The following is a 17,565-nucleotide window of genomic DNA, read 5'->3' as shown; positions in this document are numbered from 1 at the left end:
ACCAAGTAGCTTAACCTAAAGCTAAACTTACACAGAGCTTAACCGCAGATGTGGCAGATCGGGAGTCTTGTTTGGAAAAGTCGTATGGGTCATTTTGGAAGACACTGACATATGTTTATTTTGTTTATTTATACATTGTCAGCATTGTATATAGAATACTGTTTGGATCTAATGTTTCTCTTGAATCACAAAGTTGGATTTTATGTCTTATACTGTTATATTGAAGTAAATAACTAACTGTAAATGTGCATCTCTGTGTATGTGTTTCACTACATTTTTGCAAACCAGCAATTTTCGGAATAGTTGGGTTGCATTTGATTTGCATGCAATTTCATATTCGCTCCCCGCCACATGTTGCTCTGCTGTGGAATGCATGTGCGGACTGAAAAGGAGCCATCCCTGACATGATAATCAAGATGATATTTAACTGTGGAGAGGCAGGGAGCAAACCAAGCTCCAGATCCATCAAGCCTGAGCCCCGGAAACCACTGTTACCCTTAGCATTAGACATATTTATGTTCCAGCTGCACTATGTGAAGCAGCCACCCACTCGCAATGCATTTGTATGGGTGCCTTTGTGCAAGTGTGGGTACAGGAGTGTGTGTGTGTGTGTGTGTGTGTGGGTGTGCGAGCATGGTTGGCGGATCGCTGTTCTTCCTGAGCGGACGGTTTCACGTTCACATTTTTCTGCTGGCTGATTTAACAGAGGAACAGCTTAATTGGGGTTAATTGTTCCAATCCATCTGTGAAGCTGTGTGTGAATGAGAAAGAGAGTTTGTATGTGTGCGTGTGCAGTAACATGTCAAGCCCTGAAACCCAAACCCAAAGCCAATGCTGCCTCGCTTTCATCTTATTCATACATTCATGAAAAAATAAACACTCGGGCCTCAGGCAGGGGAGGGCGGTGACAGAGAGGAGAGTGCAAGCAGAGAGCTGGTAGGACGGGGAGGCAGCTGGCTTTCTCTCTTCCCTCAGCTACCTTCAGACTCACATGACATCTCGCCGTTTGATTGGAAATGCTAAATGGAGGCTTTTCACTTCATGTGTAAAGTAAGCCAGCTCAGACATACGTGTGCTTATGTGAGTTAGTCACCTCTCTGGCCGCTGATGAACTCCTCTCTGCAGTTTTGCATCAGCTGCAGGATCCACTTGTGCTGAGCGTGGATGCACAGCCATGCTGGGTCGCCTGGAGCGTGCAGGTCAGACAGGTACCTGCATGGAAAAAAAAAAAAAAAAAAAAACAACAACACACAGGTGTGAAAAGTTTACACTCCAAGAGGGAAAAAAGGAAAACTCACACTTCATCTGGTGAGGTGCTGGCATGCAGGTACAGAAGAGATTTGTATAGAGTATACTGGTTCACAATTAGCCATATGTCTACATTTTAGATACCAGAAAACACAAAAACACACTGAACCAAAATAAGTAAAACCACAAAGTAGAAAAACATCTGGATGCTTGAAGTCAAATCAAGAAAAAAAACTATATCTACAGTGTAAATATGCCTCAAATGTACATGTTTCATACTGCTTTAAAAAAAAGCAAAGATTAATTGCAGAGCAGCATGAATCCTTTAAAACCACAAGGTGGAACATTTTAAAATTTCTGAATTTGGCCTGCCCAAGAGGGAGCAGCAAAAAAGACAGGATCCATCAATGTACTGATGATTTTAGCTGATCACAGATACTACTGGTATGCACATACATTTAGTCAATAAATAAGAAGAAACTGAATTTGACGTAACAAGTAGAATTTAGCTTATTTTTCAGTTGTAACATGTCCTGCTCAGTACATCTATTGGTCACAGACATCCTCACCAAAACCTCTGCTTAAGTTATCCATCTTAAATACCTGTATAAGGCAGGAATTTGGGGTACATGTGTGTTACAATCTCAAAACATTCAGTTGATGTGTAAACACAAATATAAATTACAGAAACAGCACGATAAACAAAGAAAAAGAAGAGAAAAATATTAGGAGAAAATCTATGAATGCATCCAAGTTAAAGAGCATACAAACTTTAATATGTATAAAACACTAAGAAGAGAACATGGATGAATCCAGAATCAGAAACAGAAAAGGATTTCTCAATCATCTTGCCTGAACCTCACAAACACTTCACCCTGTTATCCATCTACCGTCTCTCTCCTGATAACCGTCCTTTTCCAGGTTACTGCCTGGGCATCACTCAGCGACCTGTGGGATGACGGATGACTCAGTCTCTGAGCTGTGGCCTGGCTCCCTCTGCTGTCCCCCTATGAACCAACTGCTCATTTGTTTCTCATTAGGTGGCATCTTTCAGAAGTCTGAGCAAGACTCACAGGCGCAAAACACATGCACACAGCTCTCACCATCCACGGCAAGAGTAAACAGGAGCTGAGTGGGCGTTCAGAGCCGTGCCTAATGCAGCAGGATGAAAGATGTTGCCGTGTGGTTGAGAACTGGGCTCTGTGATCCTGACAGGTCGGTCTTAACAATAATAAATCGGGAGAGACCACAAGTATGAATGGACAGAAGGATAGAGGGAAAAAAGGAGGAAAGACAGGCAAGGAAGAGGGGAAAACAGAGACAGAAAGAAGAGAGCGGGACAGCAGAAAGCTGAGAAGATTAGTCAACATTCAGAGAAATGTGAGAGGCAGACAGAAGAAAGTGGATGGAGGATGAAGTTCTGGTAAACGATGACACAGACGAGCATCAAAGAAACCAAAAGGAGAAGGAGTATGAGAGATAACATCAAGACCGTATATTTAATGTACACAGACGGTTCGCAATGTGTCGGGATTGTGAGGCATATTCTGAGAAACACCACTCAACATGTAGATGACGAATCTTTAAGTGAAAACAACGAGTGCGAAATGTATAAAGCCCACAACATGACGACTGGCAGGAATACAGACAGAAACACAGACTGAAATGACCGTCACGTGTTACAGAAGTGTAAAGAGACCTGATGTATCTCTTCTGGTCGTGCAGCGTTGATGGGGTTTGCAGCAGTTTCTCCAATAAGAGACTCCTCAGAGCGTCAATCCTCGTCTCCACCTCAGCATACACTAGAGCAAAGAGACATTTTTATACAAGATCAACATTCAAAATAGAGACAGTTGTTGAAAGAGAGTGATATTTTGCTTAATGTCAATGATTAGTTGAACTAAGAACAATATACCTTTTTTGAAAACAGGGACCTCGGTGTTGCCAAAGAGAGATTTGGCTTTCTCGTAGTCATTGATCACCACATCGTAATCACCCTGAGAGAGAGAAGTCAGTTCAGCTCTTTTAAACGGATCCATTGTGACACTCTGTGTATTTGAGCCTCTTTGCTCCACCCTCTGGATGACCCATCCAGTCTGTGCCATAAAACAAACACAAACAAACTGGACACACTGGGAAACACTGTCTGAAATCCAACTTTAACTTTGAAGAAATTAAAAGGGCAGCATCAGAAGAATCCCTTGATGCTCCTGTGGGAGCTCTTAAAGCAGCTAAAGAAAAAAAAAAGCTGATGAGCCATGTCCACATAACAAACGCATCTGACACAAACCTGCACTTACAGTTACGAAAACAATAACAATATTTGATAAAAAGGGGAAAACTGCTCTGGCTGAGAGGAATATCATGTGAGTTAAACGGGACTCAGGGACGTCATGGAGAGACTGAACTGTTACCTGGACAGTTACTAAAGGCTTTAATTGACACCTCTGTACTCTGGTTTTACTGCTGCTTGTTTCTGAAATTGTTAAGCGTTTGTAGCTTGTTTTTGGATTAGTCCTTTTTCATGGCAGTGGTTGTCTTGGGTTATGTTTAAACAGTATTTACGTGCTGCTTGTCTTCTGTTGCTGTTTGGACAGTTTCCTGCAGAGGAACAATAAAGTTAAGCAAAGTGAAATGAGGTGATGAGGCACCACGCTGGTGGACTTGGAATAGCATGGAAAGCCTCTCGCGGGAGCCATTAGATTTTATGATTGCCCTGCTGGGCTTTATAATAAGTGAGGAACATTAACCCACAGATTGTGTGCACCTGACCAGTGCAAACACCGTTCTCTGATTATGCTCCTATACTTTGAGATGACAATGTCCTGTTATGACAGATAAATGAACTGAATGAACAAAGAGATGAAAACAATGGCCTTACAAATAACCACACCGACACACTCTCTGCTGAGGGAAGCTCTGAGAGTGCAGACTGTAAAACAGACTTTCACGACCTCCATCAGTCAGAGAGGTGAAGGCGTCCCTTCAGGATGAATGATCCAATGCCTCACTACACACAACTCGCGACTCACATGACAGAATTAAAAGTGTGCTGGTTTGGAGGCAGACTGAAGCTCCATTTATTTTCTATTAGCTACTTAATGGTCGTGTGTGTGCTGGTGTCTCTGTGGTGATTTGCTGACAGCACCTTGTGGATGTTGCGTTCAATGTTGAGTGGCAGGTTGAAGAGAAACTTGAAGCGCTGCAGGACGTTGAGCGCATTGCGTGTGGAGTCGGCTTTGTCTTTCCGCCCCAAGACCTCCTGGAACAGAGTATCTGCAGTATCACTCGCTCCTACGAGAGAGACGGAGAGAGAAAGAGTGAGTGAGTGAAAGAGGCAGGAGAAAATGAGAAACTGGGATACTGTACAAATAAATGTTGATACCACATTTCCCTTTTAATGTCGGTCTCTGGTTTTCTTCCTGCTCTGTGTGCTATCTGACACAGTAGAGGCCGAGCTGCTAAGGAGAAAGTGACAGCTATCTGTGAGTCGGGCAGCTGAGTGGAACCTTTGCACAGCTAACAGGCTTCGTGTGTGGCCTCGGATGTGCCCTCAAATAGGGGAAGGAAAAAAAACAAGTTCCTCTAATCAAAACAAAACCCCACCCCCAAAACAAAATCCCTGAAGGAAAAACAGCATGGGACTGAACGGAGGAATATTTCACATTTTTCACTCGCAAATCTCAGTTGTCATGAAGGAAACATTTCTATTTTGCGATTGGCGGATTGGTGCTGTGTGTTTGACGCATGGGCTTTTTTTGGGGGGGTCACTGGTGGCCACAAGTCCGGGGCTGTGGGGATGAAAGCTACGTCTGGCTGGGAGGTTTGTTTACTCTAGACTCCGGGAAAAGGAGCTGCTTATTGACCCTCCATTAGAAAAGTCACATTATCATGTATGAGATGAGAGGGTGGGAACACAGGATCAGCTGAAGGAGCGGCTCGTCAAGAAGGGAAAGATCAGCAAAGGCGACTGAACATGCACAGCGTGTTTGCTCTGTGCACGGTGTATCAGAGTGGGATGACTGCTGGATGGTGAAGTTGGGCAGCATCAGACGCTCTCTTCTCATAATCACTTTGACCTTTTTTGCTCTTTTTCTTTGCACATGCTCAAATCAGCACAAGGACATACTGTAAAAGATAAGAATTCGAAGGACGAGGGAGAGGAAGACAACCAAGAATGGCTCCTTCATTACCTTAAATAAAAAATATAAAATAAAGTCAATGTCAAACATACAGTGTATGTAGATTAAAGAAAGAAAGTGATTAAATATTACATTTAAAAAGTATTTAAAAAAAAAGGTTTTTTTTAATATGTATTGTATGATTTGAGCAGGATATCTTGTGATCAGTAAGTGTGACTAAATCTCAAATCAAGGTCCACTAACTAGCTTCTTCAACCGTCAGCAAATGAGGGAAAAGTGGAAGAAACACAAGATGTGATCATCTTTAAACAGAAAACAGTTTTTTGTTTTTTTCTGTCATATACCAAACTTTCCACATGTGATGACACATGGCTCCATTCGCTGAGGAAGACTGTGGGATGCAGCTTTATTGCTTTGAAAAAGTCAGTGAGCCTTGATCATAGCCTCGTATCATACTGGAAACTGAGCTCTGCCAGTTGAAGGTCAGATGTGAGTGGATCTGTGAAGTCATCTGAATTAATGACCTGCAGGACACATCTTTGGAAAACATTAATGTACAGTTACAGGAAGTTGAAATAAAAGAGCCAAAGGAGTGCAGGAATTTGAGGGGGCTGGAATCTTTCTAAAATGTTTTTGGAGGAGAAAAGTTATCTGAAGAGCTGCTGAAAATGTCCATTCTATGCTGCATGCTGAAAGGCAAAGATTAGATTCATTAAGAATGTGGTATTTAGCATTGTGACTACACGTAAACCTGATTTCTTGAACCAGCCTGGGATAGAGTCACATGTCACTGTCATTGGCCTGAAATGACTCATGAAATGGGGCCTTTATGTGCTGAGAGGCTGCGTTTTGGGAAAAAATGTCCCAAACACTGAACCAGTACAGTCACAGGTACAATAAATAAACACCTCCTGCAGTTGGAGCTGGACTTTATGAAGAGATGCTTACTGTTGAGGATGTTTTCTAGTCGTTGGGTCATCGATCCCTCCACTCTCTCTGTACCATCAGACTCCAGCTTCTGGTGGATGGCTGCAACACAAAAGTCAGTATTAATTTGCACTGGGCAGCACTGTGATGGACAAAATACAGAGAAATCCACTGAAAACAGTCAGAGAAATAACAATTGTTTGCATGAGTGTTGAGAAATATGGAAAAAGAAAAAAAAAGCGGAAAACCGTTCTCCAAACTGTGGACTGACCAACGTGCAATCCCCTGAGACAGGAACATTTTCAATTTCAGGAACCGAAGGTAAAACAATAAACAGGCCCTACCCCAGTGGTAGATGGGAGATAACCTCGGCGATCCCCGCCCACAGATGCTGCTATTGAACCCCCCTCCCCCTTTGTGCCTGTTCCCACGCAACACAGGACCTGACCCTGTTCCAGTGTGGTGACTGTACTGGATCAACTCACCTAGGCAAAGCCACTCGCAGCACAGTGTTGTGGTCTTGGGACATTTAGAGTCCTCTGACCTTGAGGTAATGTGAATTAAAATGTTTCAACTCTCTGAAAACCAACAGCTCTCCCAGAGCAGAGCTGGAGGTCTGGATGCCAAAAATGACTGTTGCTCAGGGGAAGTGGGAGGAACTCTGATGGTTTGTATCCATCACTTAGCGTGAAGAGCTTCGCGCAGGAGAGGGAGTTTGAAAAAAGGGAATGAGGGGAGAAAACACAGAGAGAGAAAGAGAGGCAGAGCGAGCGGTGTGGCTACCCCAGCGAATAAATAAATGGTGTGCAGTAGTGGGCAGCTGGGTGCTGAGAGCTGCAGTGTGGGTTTATTGACAGAGTGGAGGAGAGGTGGAGAGGGCTTAGGAGACATTCTCATACATTCTTGTGGAGCGATTCAAATATGCAACGAGCAGACATCTCAAGAATGAAGCTGAGAGACAGAAACACCGAAAAAAGAATAACGATCCTCTCGCTTGCCTTCTCTCCACTTCCCTGCCTGTCTTCTCTCACAGTTGTTCCACCGCAAATACTGGTTGTTAGCAGAGCCTGGACACAGCAGAGGGAGCAGGAGGCAAAGTGAAGGGGGAGCGTTCTGTAAATAAATATGTGGGTCCATTCTGACAGAAGGAAGCCTCAAGGCAGAGACTGAGGTACTCCTAAAGCACACTGCAAACATGCCACGGCCTCATCAGTGCGGACATCGCCGGCCCCTTCGCGGACCTCTCGTCGTTCACAGAGCAGCAGAAAACTCGGCCAGTTGCAGGTTCAGACAAAGGCACGTAGACGTGGGAGAGCACAGGATTGATAGGGCTAAACACACAAGGAGACTAAGACACACACACACACACACACACACACACACACACACACACACACACACACACACACACACACACACACAAAGCAGGTCTGCTTCACGTCTCCACACTCCCCCCTGCCCTGCTGCCAGCTGTGTGTCCTCTGCATCTGTCACACACTGAAGGGCTGATGACGCAACAGCTAACCTAAACATCAGGTCAGAGTCCGGATAACACGCGCAGCCAGGACCTGAGGAAGAGCTGCAGCTCCCGCTTCACTTCCTGGAACCATCGAGGAGAAAAAAAAAATGAATAAGAATAAAAATACAGTGTCCCTGGATTCTAAAGCTGGAGATGTTTTGACTCCTGCCGGGGCTGGGGGCTCAGGGAATAGGCCCTGGGAATCTGGCATTTTTGGAACACGGTAGCCGTTCCGTTTCCTGCATCACTGGGAGACTTCCTTTTCACACAACAATGAAAAACCACAAATTTCAACATTTTAATAGAAACAACCCTGGACAGCGTGTCAGTCAGTCAATCAGCTGGAGCAGCTCTGTCTGAGCACCACCGAGGCTCCACAACTAAACAGTCTCCAGGCCCCTAACCTTCCATCTCTTTCACCAGTCTGTGGTGGTTCACATGGAGTGTTTACACGACCACTTATTCCCTCCCTGGAAAAAAATCCCTTCTGCAAACAAGTCAAATATTGCCAATGGGGAAAAAATGACAATGAGATTTCCTGAAACTAGTTTAAAAATCAGGTCATAATAAAACTTTATGTGACCTCAAAACGAGTGAGAAGGACTTGAAATAAGCCACGACACTTCAGACAGTATAGGTGCTTGAAACTACATCATTTGATTAAATGGCCAGACCTCCAGTGACTAGGCCACCTGACAAAAGTAAAAAGAGCTTATCTCTGAAGGATCGAACCTGTGACTTCAGGTGCATCCTGTCTGAACCTGAGACTCCATGTGAGTGATGGATTACTTCTCTGGGTCAAAGCCTCAGGTACAGTGCTAAGCCTCCCACACTGCCCATGCAAGGGTTCAGTTCCCACTGGTGCAAACCACCTTAAAAATACATGCATTTTAACACAGCAGTAACACTTTGTCTTTATTTATGTCCCATGGTTTCCGACCACCTTCATACAGAGTTGCTTCTCTTTCCTCTTAGATTTGCACATCTTAATGTTTGGTAAGCTGTCATACAATGAGATATGTGCTTGACATTTGGAACTTTGTGCCTCTGTAATTAAAGGAAGCACTCATTCAACTTTTAAACTCCCAATAACTATTCAGATACCTCAGCTTGGGTTACCTGCTGATACAGATTCTCGATCTGATACCAACTGACTCTTTCCTCCAAATGTAAATCTGTATAGCACATATCATTTTTAACTAAAGTAACAAGAGGCCAGGACTTACTGTGCTGCTAAAAACCAAGTCGGCTCCTCACTGTGCTTTAACACAACAGAAACACTGAATTTTATAATGGCATTTGCAGAGAAACTGATGTGGATTGGTCTATAAAAAAATACATGCACTAATAAGGTGCTTAAAGACTGGAGGCTGATCTGGGTGCAGCTCATTCCATGCAAATCTTATGTGGCCATGCGACTTGATGGTGCACTTCTGATCTGCCCTTTGGAAGCTCTAAGAATACAGCGCTGGCATAAAAAGCTGGCTGGAGTCCCCGGTCTTGTCTCTCCACATGCCAACAACCGACATTAGTTAACTAATCCAAACAGCGCTGTGATTAACAAGATTTGTGGTCTGCAGATGCAAATGTCTACTGAAGTTCATAGTTCATTAGAAAGAGACATGGGATTGTATTTTGCTATTTCTGACATGGTTTGCTATACTGTAGAGCAATTAAGAGGCAATTATTGGGGACAAGAAAAAGAGAGGGAGGGAGAGAAACCCCACAGATGTGAAGTCAGAGTCCTGATGTTTTTTCTAAATATTTTTGATCCGCCTCATTTCTTTCCCCAGATTTGGCTCCTCTTCCTTGTTTCCACCTTGCCGGCAGCAGTGCGCTTGCATTAAAAAATAACTCCAGACTTCTATTAAAGTCATCAATAAAAATCTCACATGCAAGCAGAACAGAAAATAAACAGGAGAGGAGACAAAAATGACCTGATGGTGACTGAGAGGGCTGGAAGGACTACAGCAGCTTCAGAACGAGGAACACACAAGCCCCCTGTTAATTTCTTTTTTTCACAGCTCATTTCTTTTACAGTTTCACAGCTACATCTCAGGTGAGGTTCATTTGGAACGACTCAGAACAACAGAGACCCGCCAAACGCTGCTGAGGGACAAAGAAAGGATTCACAGCGGCTCAGACAGCTGTGCTAACTAGGCCTGGCAGTGAACTACTGCAGAGCTGCCTGGAGCTGGCTGGCTGCGAGCAGCACGCCGGCTGGTATGTCGGTTTGGCTGACCATAGCTGGTATACAGAATATCTCCACTTGAGCTATCCATTCTGGTCTACCACTTCATTTTTTATGACTGAAAGCCAAGTTTTGGCAGAGAAAGGATGTTGCAGTGCTGTAATGAGTCACGGCGAGAAGACAGGAAGTTTAAAAATGAACTTTTGAGTCAAGTTGCTGGTCCAAATCCAAATATGAGACAGTGGTTTTTTTTTGTGAAAAGGACATTTGAAAAGTGAGACTTGTTTGAACAAGGTGAGCCCCTGCTCTTATGTTGCGAAGTGAGTCTGTTGAGCATGTTATTCGTCTTGTTGACAAACTAACAGGTTTGTTGATGACTGTTTAGAGCGTTTCTGTGATAGTTAGTCAGCCCTAAAAGTGACCTACCAGAGCTTCTACTGGCTCTCACACGTCATGTGTTGTTATAAAGGAAATGAACTCAGGACAAGTGAAAACAAGTGGAAAGCACAGAAAATGTCAAGCTCATTCGGACCTCTTCCAAAGTGGCTCACCATAAAGTATTGAATTTGGACAATCTGGACAAATGATTTATGTTTTAAAACAGGATTGAGTGATTGTTTGGTTGCCGGGCACAGTGACACACTATCACCTTAAGAAGGAAATAAGTTGCCTTTTTATATTTATATTTATTGCACTTATTTATCTGTAGCTGTTCATCCAGCAGACAGAGTCCTGTTTAGTGTCTCAGGCGACATATTAGGTCTCTTTTTAGCTCTGTTTTAAAAATGAAAAGTATCGATGAGTGTAGCTTTAATGAGGTAATCCATGCTCCACTTCTAAGGAGAAAATGCTTTAAAGATGAGAACTAACTGATGAGTTTGGCAAATGTACAACGTGCAAACACTGCTAACTACAAGATGCGTTATTAAAGTAAAACTAGTGAAAATCACTACAAACCTTTCATCACTGGTTAATGTGGACTCTCTTTCAAATGACAGAGCAGAATTAAAGACCGCTTGACGATCATTTCATGCTTGTTGGCTATTATTATTACTTAAATAAATTCATAAATACATTTAAAATGTGTTCAACATGCTATATGTGCCTACCTTGTTTAATTCACGGTGTTCCTTACCTTCTAAAAGACTTTCTCCAAGTGAGGCGTCTCTTAATCAGAGTCATTTTACATCCAGGCCAATACAGTAAATCCCATCCTGTTCCACAGCTCATAAAGCATCATTATGCCCTCTTGGTTCACAGGTCACTTGAGTGCATCTATGGTGTACTACTTCCTCCATCTGTACATTTCCCTTTGGGGCAGTGGGCACACAGTAGGCACGCTCAGTCTGAACGTGAGAATGACTGTGCATTGTTCCCATTGGTCATATTGGGTCTGTTATCAGCACTATCAGTCCTAATACTCTGGCCTGCATTGTGTTGGTCTGCTCCGTTTATTTAGATTCAGCCACTAACAATGAAAACATCGCCTCTCTCCCAACCGGGGCACAAACACACGGAAAGCAATAATAATAATGATGGAGGCAGAAAAGTGTATGTATAAATAGTAAGGGGAAGTAACTGAGCGGCTATGGCGGGAGGAGAGCGTAAACAGACAAAAGTATGAATGATGAAGCAAACAATTGATGTGAGGTACCTGGCAGAGCGACAGCAGTCAGTCTCTGCTACCTTGAAATCTTTTTGGCATCTGAAAGTCAGCGTGGCCAAGTCTGTGTGTGTGTGTGTGTGTGTGTGTGTGTGTGTGTGTGTCCACTTCCAGGCTCTAGGGAGACTCAAGTGAGACTGTGTGTGACAGGTGAGAGGTGATCTCATTTTGATGAAGGTGAATTAGCCGTGTTGTGGTTGGCTGGTGTTACTGTAGCAGAGAGTGGAGGGTTTTCACAGAGCGTCCAAATGAGCCTCTTTAATCAACCGCTGCTAAACCACACGTGTGGGGGAACAGTCCCGAGACACGTACACTTGCCCACTTTCCAAAAATCAAGACCTCTTTTTTTGAGCAGAGATGAAGAGTGATGATTTGGAAGTTTGTGTATTAATTGTGGACCATTTGGTGCAGTTCCACTGCACACAAAAATGTGTTAATCCCTCTCACCTGCCAGAGCGTCCTGGGCCTCAAAGAACGTGCTGAGACCTCCCTTCACGTAGGCCAGGCTCCCCTCATTCTTCTTAGTAGCCTGCTTCTTCAGATTACTGGCTGCAATCTTCAACTGCTCAAAACTGAGGAAAGAAAAAACAAGATGATCATGCCGCATCAGATTAGGCCTGCAACGTGGGATTATTCTCATCAACTTGACTATTTGTCTAATTAACTGATTGACTGTTTAGTTCATAACAGGTCACAAAAGTTAGAAAAGAGTCCAAGGTGACGTCTTCAAATTGCTCCAACAGTCCAAAATTGTTGGTGATACATTTTGTCATTTAATTTTCTAATCAATCAGTCACCTAATTATCACAGCAAAACAATCCACAAACAATATTTTGCCATTTCGTCAACAGACACTTGTTTTACTGCGCACACAAACCTGGAACACAATCGTGCACATATTTTTGGCCAATGTGAGTTTGTGTGTCTGTGTCAGTGTCCTGAGTGAGGTTTCCTCCGCAGGAAGAAACAGTCACCCGGCGAGGTCCAAACAGAGACCCCTGGTCATGCTGGATCCTGGGGTCTGGGTTACTGGAAGGCTAAGCATGGGGAGAGGAAGCCAGGAGCGTCCAAAATAACTCTCCTCTGCCCTGACATGACAGTCAACTGGGCTCAGGGGCTAAACGACCATGTGAAGATTCAGCCAAGAAAACTGGACCTCCAAATGAATGTCATAAAATCCAGCGTAGCGGGCTGCCAAGGTGAAACATGGGCAACGCTGATGTTTCAGCTAGATTGCAAGTTTATTTAAAGCAGCAGTAGGCGCTTCAGTCTAAAACTAACGAGCTAACTGGATAAAAGCGATATGACTTGCAATCATAAACAAGAAGTTAGATGCTGATGATGTACTTCAGCATGTTTTTGGTGACATAACAAAGTTTTTACTTGTACACATTACCATCAAGATGACTTTGATTTGGCATCAAAATGAATGTGGATGTATTCCTTAAACTGACACCAACAGACACTTTCTGCAAAGCTGCATTTTGAATCATTCAAACTGTGTTTTCCATCCGATAATAAGATAAAACCTTACGAGAAATAAGTTTGACTAAAGTGACAAAAATGAATGGTTTTTGGCGAGACTGAAATGTTCAATATAATGTGCCGACTAAAGAAAAAGAATGAAATAGTTACAGTTTTCTTTTCTTTTCATCAACTCAAACTTGACTACAAAAAACAGGATGCGCTTGACTAAATACTACACAAACTGAAAAGGACAACTGACACAGGACCAAGACTAAAAAACAAACAAAAAAAGGCGGTGGTAAATTAAAACTTTGATTTCTGGAGAAGCTGGGTCACAGACAGATGTTTAAATGATGTTTCTGCTTTGTATTTCCCCCGCTCCTTATTAGTACTTTTGAGGGATGGTAACTTAAGGTTAGTGATAACAACAGACCAACCTGGAGCCTGAATGGTTTTCTATGAGGTACCAGGTGGCAGAGAAGTTCTCACTGGTGAAGTCTCCACTCATTCCTGGAAATGTCAGCTCCATGTCTTTCTGTGGGATTTTTCCTCTGGGAGGAGACAGATACAGAGAAAAGGCTGGACTGTAAAAGATGTATGATATGTAAACAACAGAAAAACACTAAGGATTGTGTAGTGCAGCCTGCAATGACATGAAAATCAAGAAAAACAAATGCAGAAATATAGTAACCATAAATTGTGAGTGAGGAGGCCCTGGCAAAAGATTTGTGTACATTGTGAAATTAATTTCTTATATGATGCTGGGGCCAGGTTTTCCAGCAGGGGGCAGTGTGCTGTTACAAAGCACACAGGCTGGGAGAGCTTGGCGTGGGAAGTGCAGTGTGTGACGCCTGGGTGCCCCTTGAGGACCCAGCACTCATTAGGGAAGCTTGATCTCTACTAATGACCCGTGGCCTACACAAACCAGCCCCCCCAACCACCCACTCTGCAGTTATACACACATGCAGAAAAAACGACGCATGCACGGTACAGTATGAAGGTCTAAGGTCCGTGAAACAGAAAATCCATTTACAAGAACACAGCGGTGACGTGTGCATGGACAAGGGCATGCACAGAGGACTGAAGTACTTAGTATTAAGTAAAAAACAAACACACTCATTCATGTATATGACATAATATCAGCTCTGCAGAGTTTCTGTAATGGTCAAATAAGACTATAACAAACAAAACAGACAGAAGTGAAAGAGCAAGTTTCCTCAGTGATGAAGTACATATATGCATGAATGTACATATACACAGGTAGATTGTCATTGTTTTTAGTCATGTGAGCAGGCAGTGTTGTTTTGTGAAATATGATCGATATGAACAGTACATACATTAAGGTTAGTATCTCACTCACTGACAATTCACACATTTGTTTTTGTACTTCAGTTCAGGTCATACGTGCTGTCCATGTTACCTCCACCCACTTTAAGCGTGTCATACGTTGTGTTTTGTAACAAGCTCGTTTTGTGTGCTGCTGAATGGTTACACCTTGCCGTTAAGCTTGTGGGAATATTAAGTAACTAAGCTCAATGTGGAAACTACACAGACTAGCAGGTTGCACCACTAGTTTGTGTGGTGCAACCTGTTCTGATCGAGTGACTTTCCAGTCTTCACTTATTCAACACTTACATGATATCTCGGCCAGTTATGACGTTACACACACCTGGGGCAAACAGCTCCAGCTGAAAAGCCATCCAGTGACATCACCGTACAAAAAACACAAGAGTGATGCTCTTATACTACCAAACAGTTCTTCTGTTTAAAGGCTTAAAAGTAGTGTTTTGTCCTAAAGCTCTCCATGATCACACCAACACCACCAGGAGTGATTAGGAGCACAGATGACAGTGTGCCCATATATTACTGCCAAAGGGAATTATGTCGACTTTTTATGCTGATGTTTCATGCGACCCTGAGAGATGAGTGAATGGTACAGCCTGTTTATGGGGGTCTCGTCTCTGACCACAAGCGGTCACTTGCCCCCGGCCCCCCAAACCAAACAAACACTAAGCTAGAAATGCCAGAACCTGACAACACAAACTATATATTACAACTTGTGCACTCCCTGCCAGGCGCGTGGGAGGCAGCACCATGCTGCCTGCTCCGAGGCGGTATACAAACATGTGTGTGGGTCGCTGCTTTAGTTCTTTCCAAATCCCTTTCTATCGTCGTCCTCTCTGCTTTATACACAATTATTCTGTTTCCACTCCCTGTGAGCAGCGGTTAGAGGCAGTTCAGCCATTGCTGTGTTGGCATAATATTTCAAACGCCTGCATATGGGGAGAGTTTGTTTCTGTTTATGGATGTAAACCATGACTCAATGGCTAGAGCGCGTGTGTTTATGGCGGCGTGATTGTGCTGAGCGATTTCTGTGTGTGCGTTCTCGTGTGTTCTCAGGCCGTACTTGTCTAACTCGATGCCCAGTGGATTGCTGGGTCGCAGGGAGAGGGGGGAGATGCCTTTGTTGCGGTCAGTCCTCATGTCGTAGTAGTTCATCTCATCCACCCACACAGCAGTTTGGTCCAGGATACCTGCGGGACAGGGCAGGACAGGAGAAGCGAGACACACGTCACTGAGTTCAACAACACGTCCCAGATGTGCACTCACACACAAACGCACAGACATACACTCTCTCAAACACATTTTGCACACAAACAAACAGTCACTTTCATGCAGCACCACATATTATGCTTTACTTTTTATTTACTTTACATTTTAACTACAAGCCCGATTCCAAAAAGTTGGTATGCTGCGTAAAATGTAAATAGAAACAGAATGCAATCATTTGCGAGCAAACTGTGTTTACCGATGCCCATGCAGTAACATCCTTCATCCAATCATACGTTCACAAAGAGGTGAACCTCTCTCCATCCTCGCTTGTGATCGACTGAGTCTTTCCAGGATCCTCCTTTCATACCCAACCGTGATACTATCACCTGTTACCAATGAACCTGTTTACCTGCGGAATGTTCCAAACAGGTGTTTTTGGAGCATTCCACATCTTTCCCAGCCTTTAGTTGCTCCTGTCCCAACTTTTTTGAAACATGTTGCTGCATCAAATTCAGAATAACAGATATTTGCAAAAATGAATGAAGCTGATGAGGTAAAACGAGAGCTGCAATGATTAATCGATGAATTGTCAAGTATCTAATTAATCACTAAATATTTTCAGTTTGACTAACTACAAAAAAACGAAGTCAAAATTCTTTGAGTCCAGCTCCTTAAATGTGAATATTTTCTGGCTGATTCACTCCTCTATGTCAGTAAACTCAATATTTTTGGGTTTTGGACATGTGAGGACGTCATCTTGAGCTTTGGGAAATCAATGTTTTTCACCACTTTCTGACATTTTACAGACCAAACAACTTAAATAAATTAATCGGGGGAAAAAATGGACAGATTAGCCGACAGTGAAAATAATCAAGGATTGCCCTCGGTAAAACATTAAATGTATTATTTTTGTTCAATTGAGTATACGTCAAAAAACATCAGCAAATTATCACATACTGTTTTACAAAGTGTCCCACTCTTCTGGAATCTGGGTTGTACTGTATATTTCTCTGTATTGCAGTTTAACTTGTACAAATTCAGTCTGTTCTACTCTGTACATACAGCATCTATTCCATGTTTGTAGGTCCTGGTAAAGTGCATGTACTTCAGAAAACCCATGTAAATTGACAAATCACTTTGACGACACATATGCAGGATAAAGAAATGCTTCAAGTCGTACACAGACACAGAAGCTTCTTGGGGACACGTCATTAGTAAAAGGCCGATGCAGTGTAGAGCTAATATCTCTCATAATGTTGGAAACATAGATTTCTTTTTTCATGTGCCTGTGTTTTGTCTATTTTTTTTTTTTTCAAACTGTAGACAATGGAGCTCTCTCGCCCACCGTAGGGATTCATCCCTCTGTTGCTCATTTCTGAGGGAGTCTCCCATTTTTTTCATCCTGATAAGGCTTGTTTTGTGAAAAAGGTTCCTTATCTGCATTGTGTTTGCAAGCGTAGAGGGTGTCAAACAGATTGTAAAGCCCTCTGGGACAAACTTGTAATTTTGGGCTACATAAACTTTACTTGACTTGGCTGCACCTAGTCCTGAAACAATGATTATTATCCAACAGATATTTTGATCATCCATTACTTGTTTGTCTTTATTGTTTATCAAGCCATAATGCTGGTTTCAGCCTCTTAAATGTGAGGGTTTGCTGCTTGTCTCTGTATCTTTTGGTTTTGAATTGTTTGTTGGAAAAAACAAAAAATACGACGACGTCACCTTGAGCTCTGGGAACTTGTGACGAGCACTTTTCACTATTTTCTGACGTTTTATAGACTAAACATTGACGAAATTAATTTAAAAAATAAAAGAGTTTGACCACGAATGTAAATAATCATGAGCTGCAGCC

The 17,565-nt window shown here is 42.9% G+C and overlaps 1 protein-coding gene across 2 annotated transcripts in view; it reads right to left on the bottom strand.

The window, feature by feature from the left end:
- exoc2 (exocyst complex component 2) overlaps positions 1-17,565 on the bottom strand; it is a 47,385-nt gene that overhangs the window by 16,851 nt on the left and 12,969 nt on the right. For both annotated transcript variants that reach the window (XM_070961054.1, XM_070961055.1), the window contains exons 4-11: positions 15,565-15,691; positions 13,595-13,708; positions 12,138-12,262; positions 6,339-6,419; positions 4,397-4,542; positions 3,164-3,245; positions 2,948-3,050; positions 1,094-1,212 (exon numbers count right to left, since the gene is read on the bottom strand). In XM_070961054.1, the coding sequence (XP_070817155.1) occupies positions 1,094-1,212; positions 2,948-3,050; positions 3,164-3,245; positions 4,397-4,542; positions 6,339-6,419; positions 12,138-12,262; positions 13,595-13,708; positions 15,565-15,691 (897 nt within the window). The remainder of the gene's footprint in view (positions 1-1,093; positions 1,213-2,947; positions 3,051-3,163; positions 3,246-4,396; positions 4,543-6,338; positions 6,420-12,137; positions 12,263-13,594; positions 13,709-15,564; positions 15,692-17,565) is intronic.

The sequence above is a fragment of the Chaetodon trifascialis genome, chromosome 4, assembly GCF_039877785.1.
Source record: "Chaetodon trifascialis isolate fChaTrf1 chromosome 4, fChaTrf1.hap1, whole genome shotgun sequence".
Classification (NCBI taxonomy): domain Eukaryota; kingdom Metazoa; phylum Chordata; class Actinopteri; order Chaetodontiformes; family Chaetodontidae; genus Chaetodon; species Chaetodon trifascialis.
Note: the sequence above shows the minus strand (reverse complement) of the source record. Positions and strands in the feature narration are given on the sequence as shown.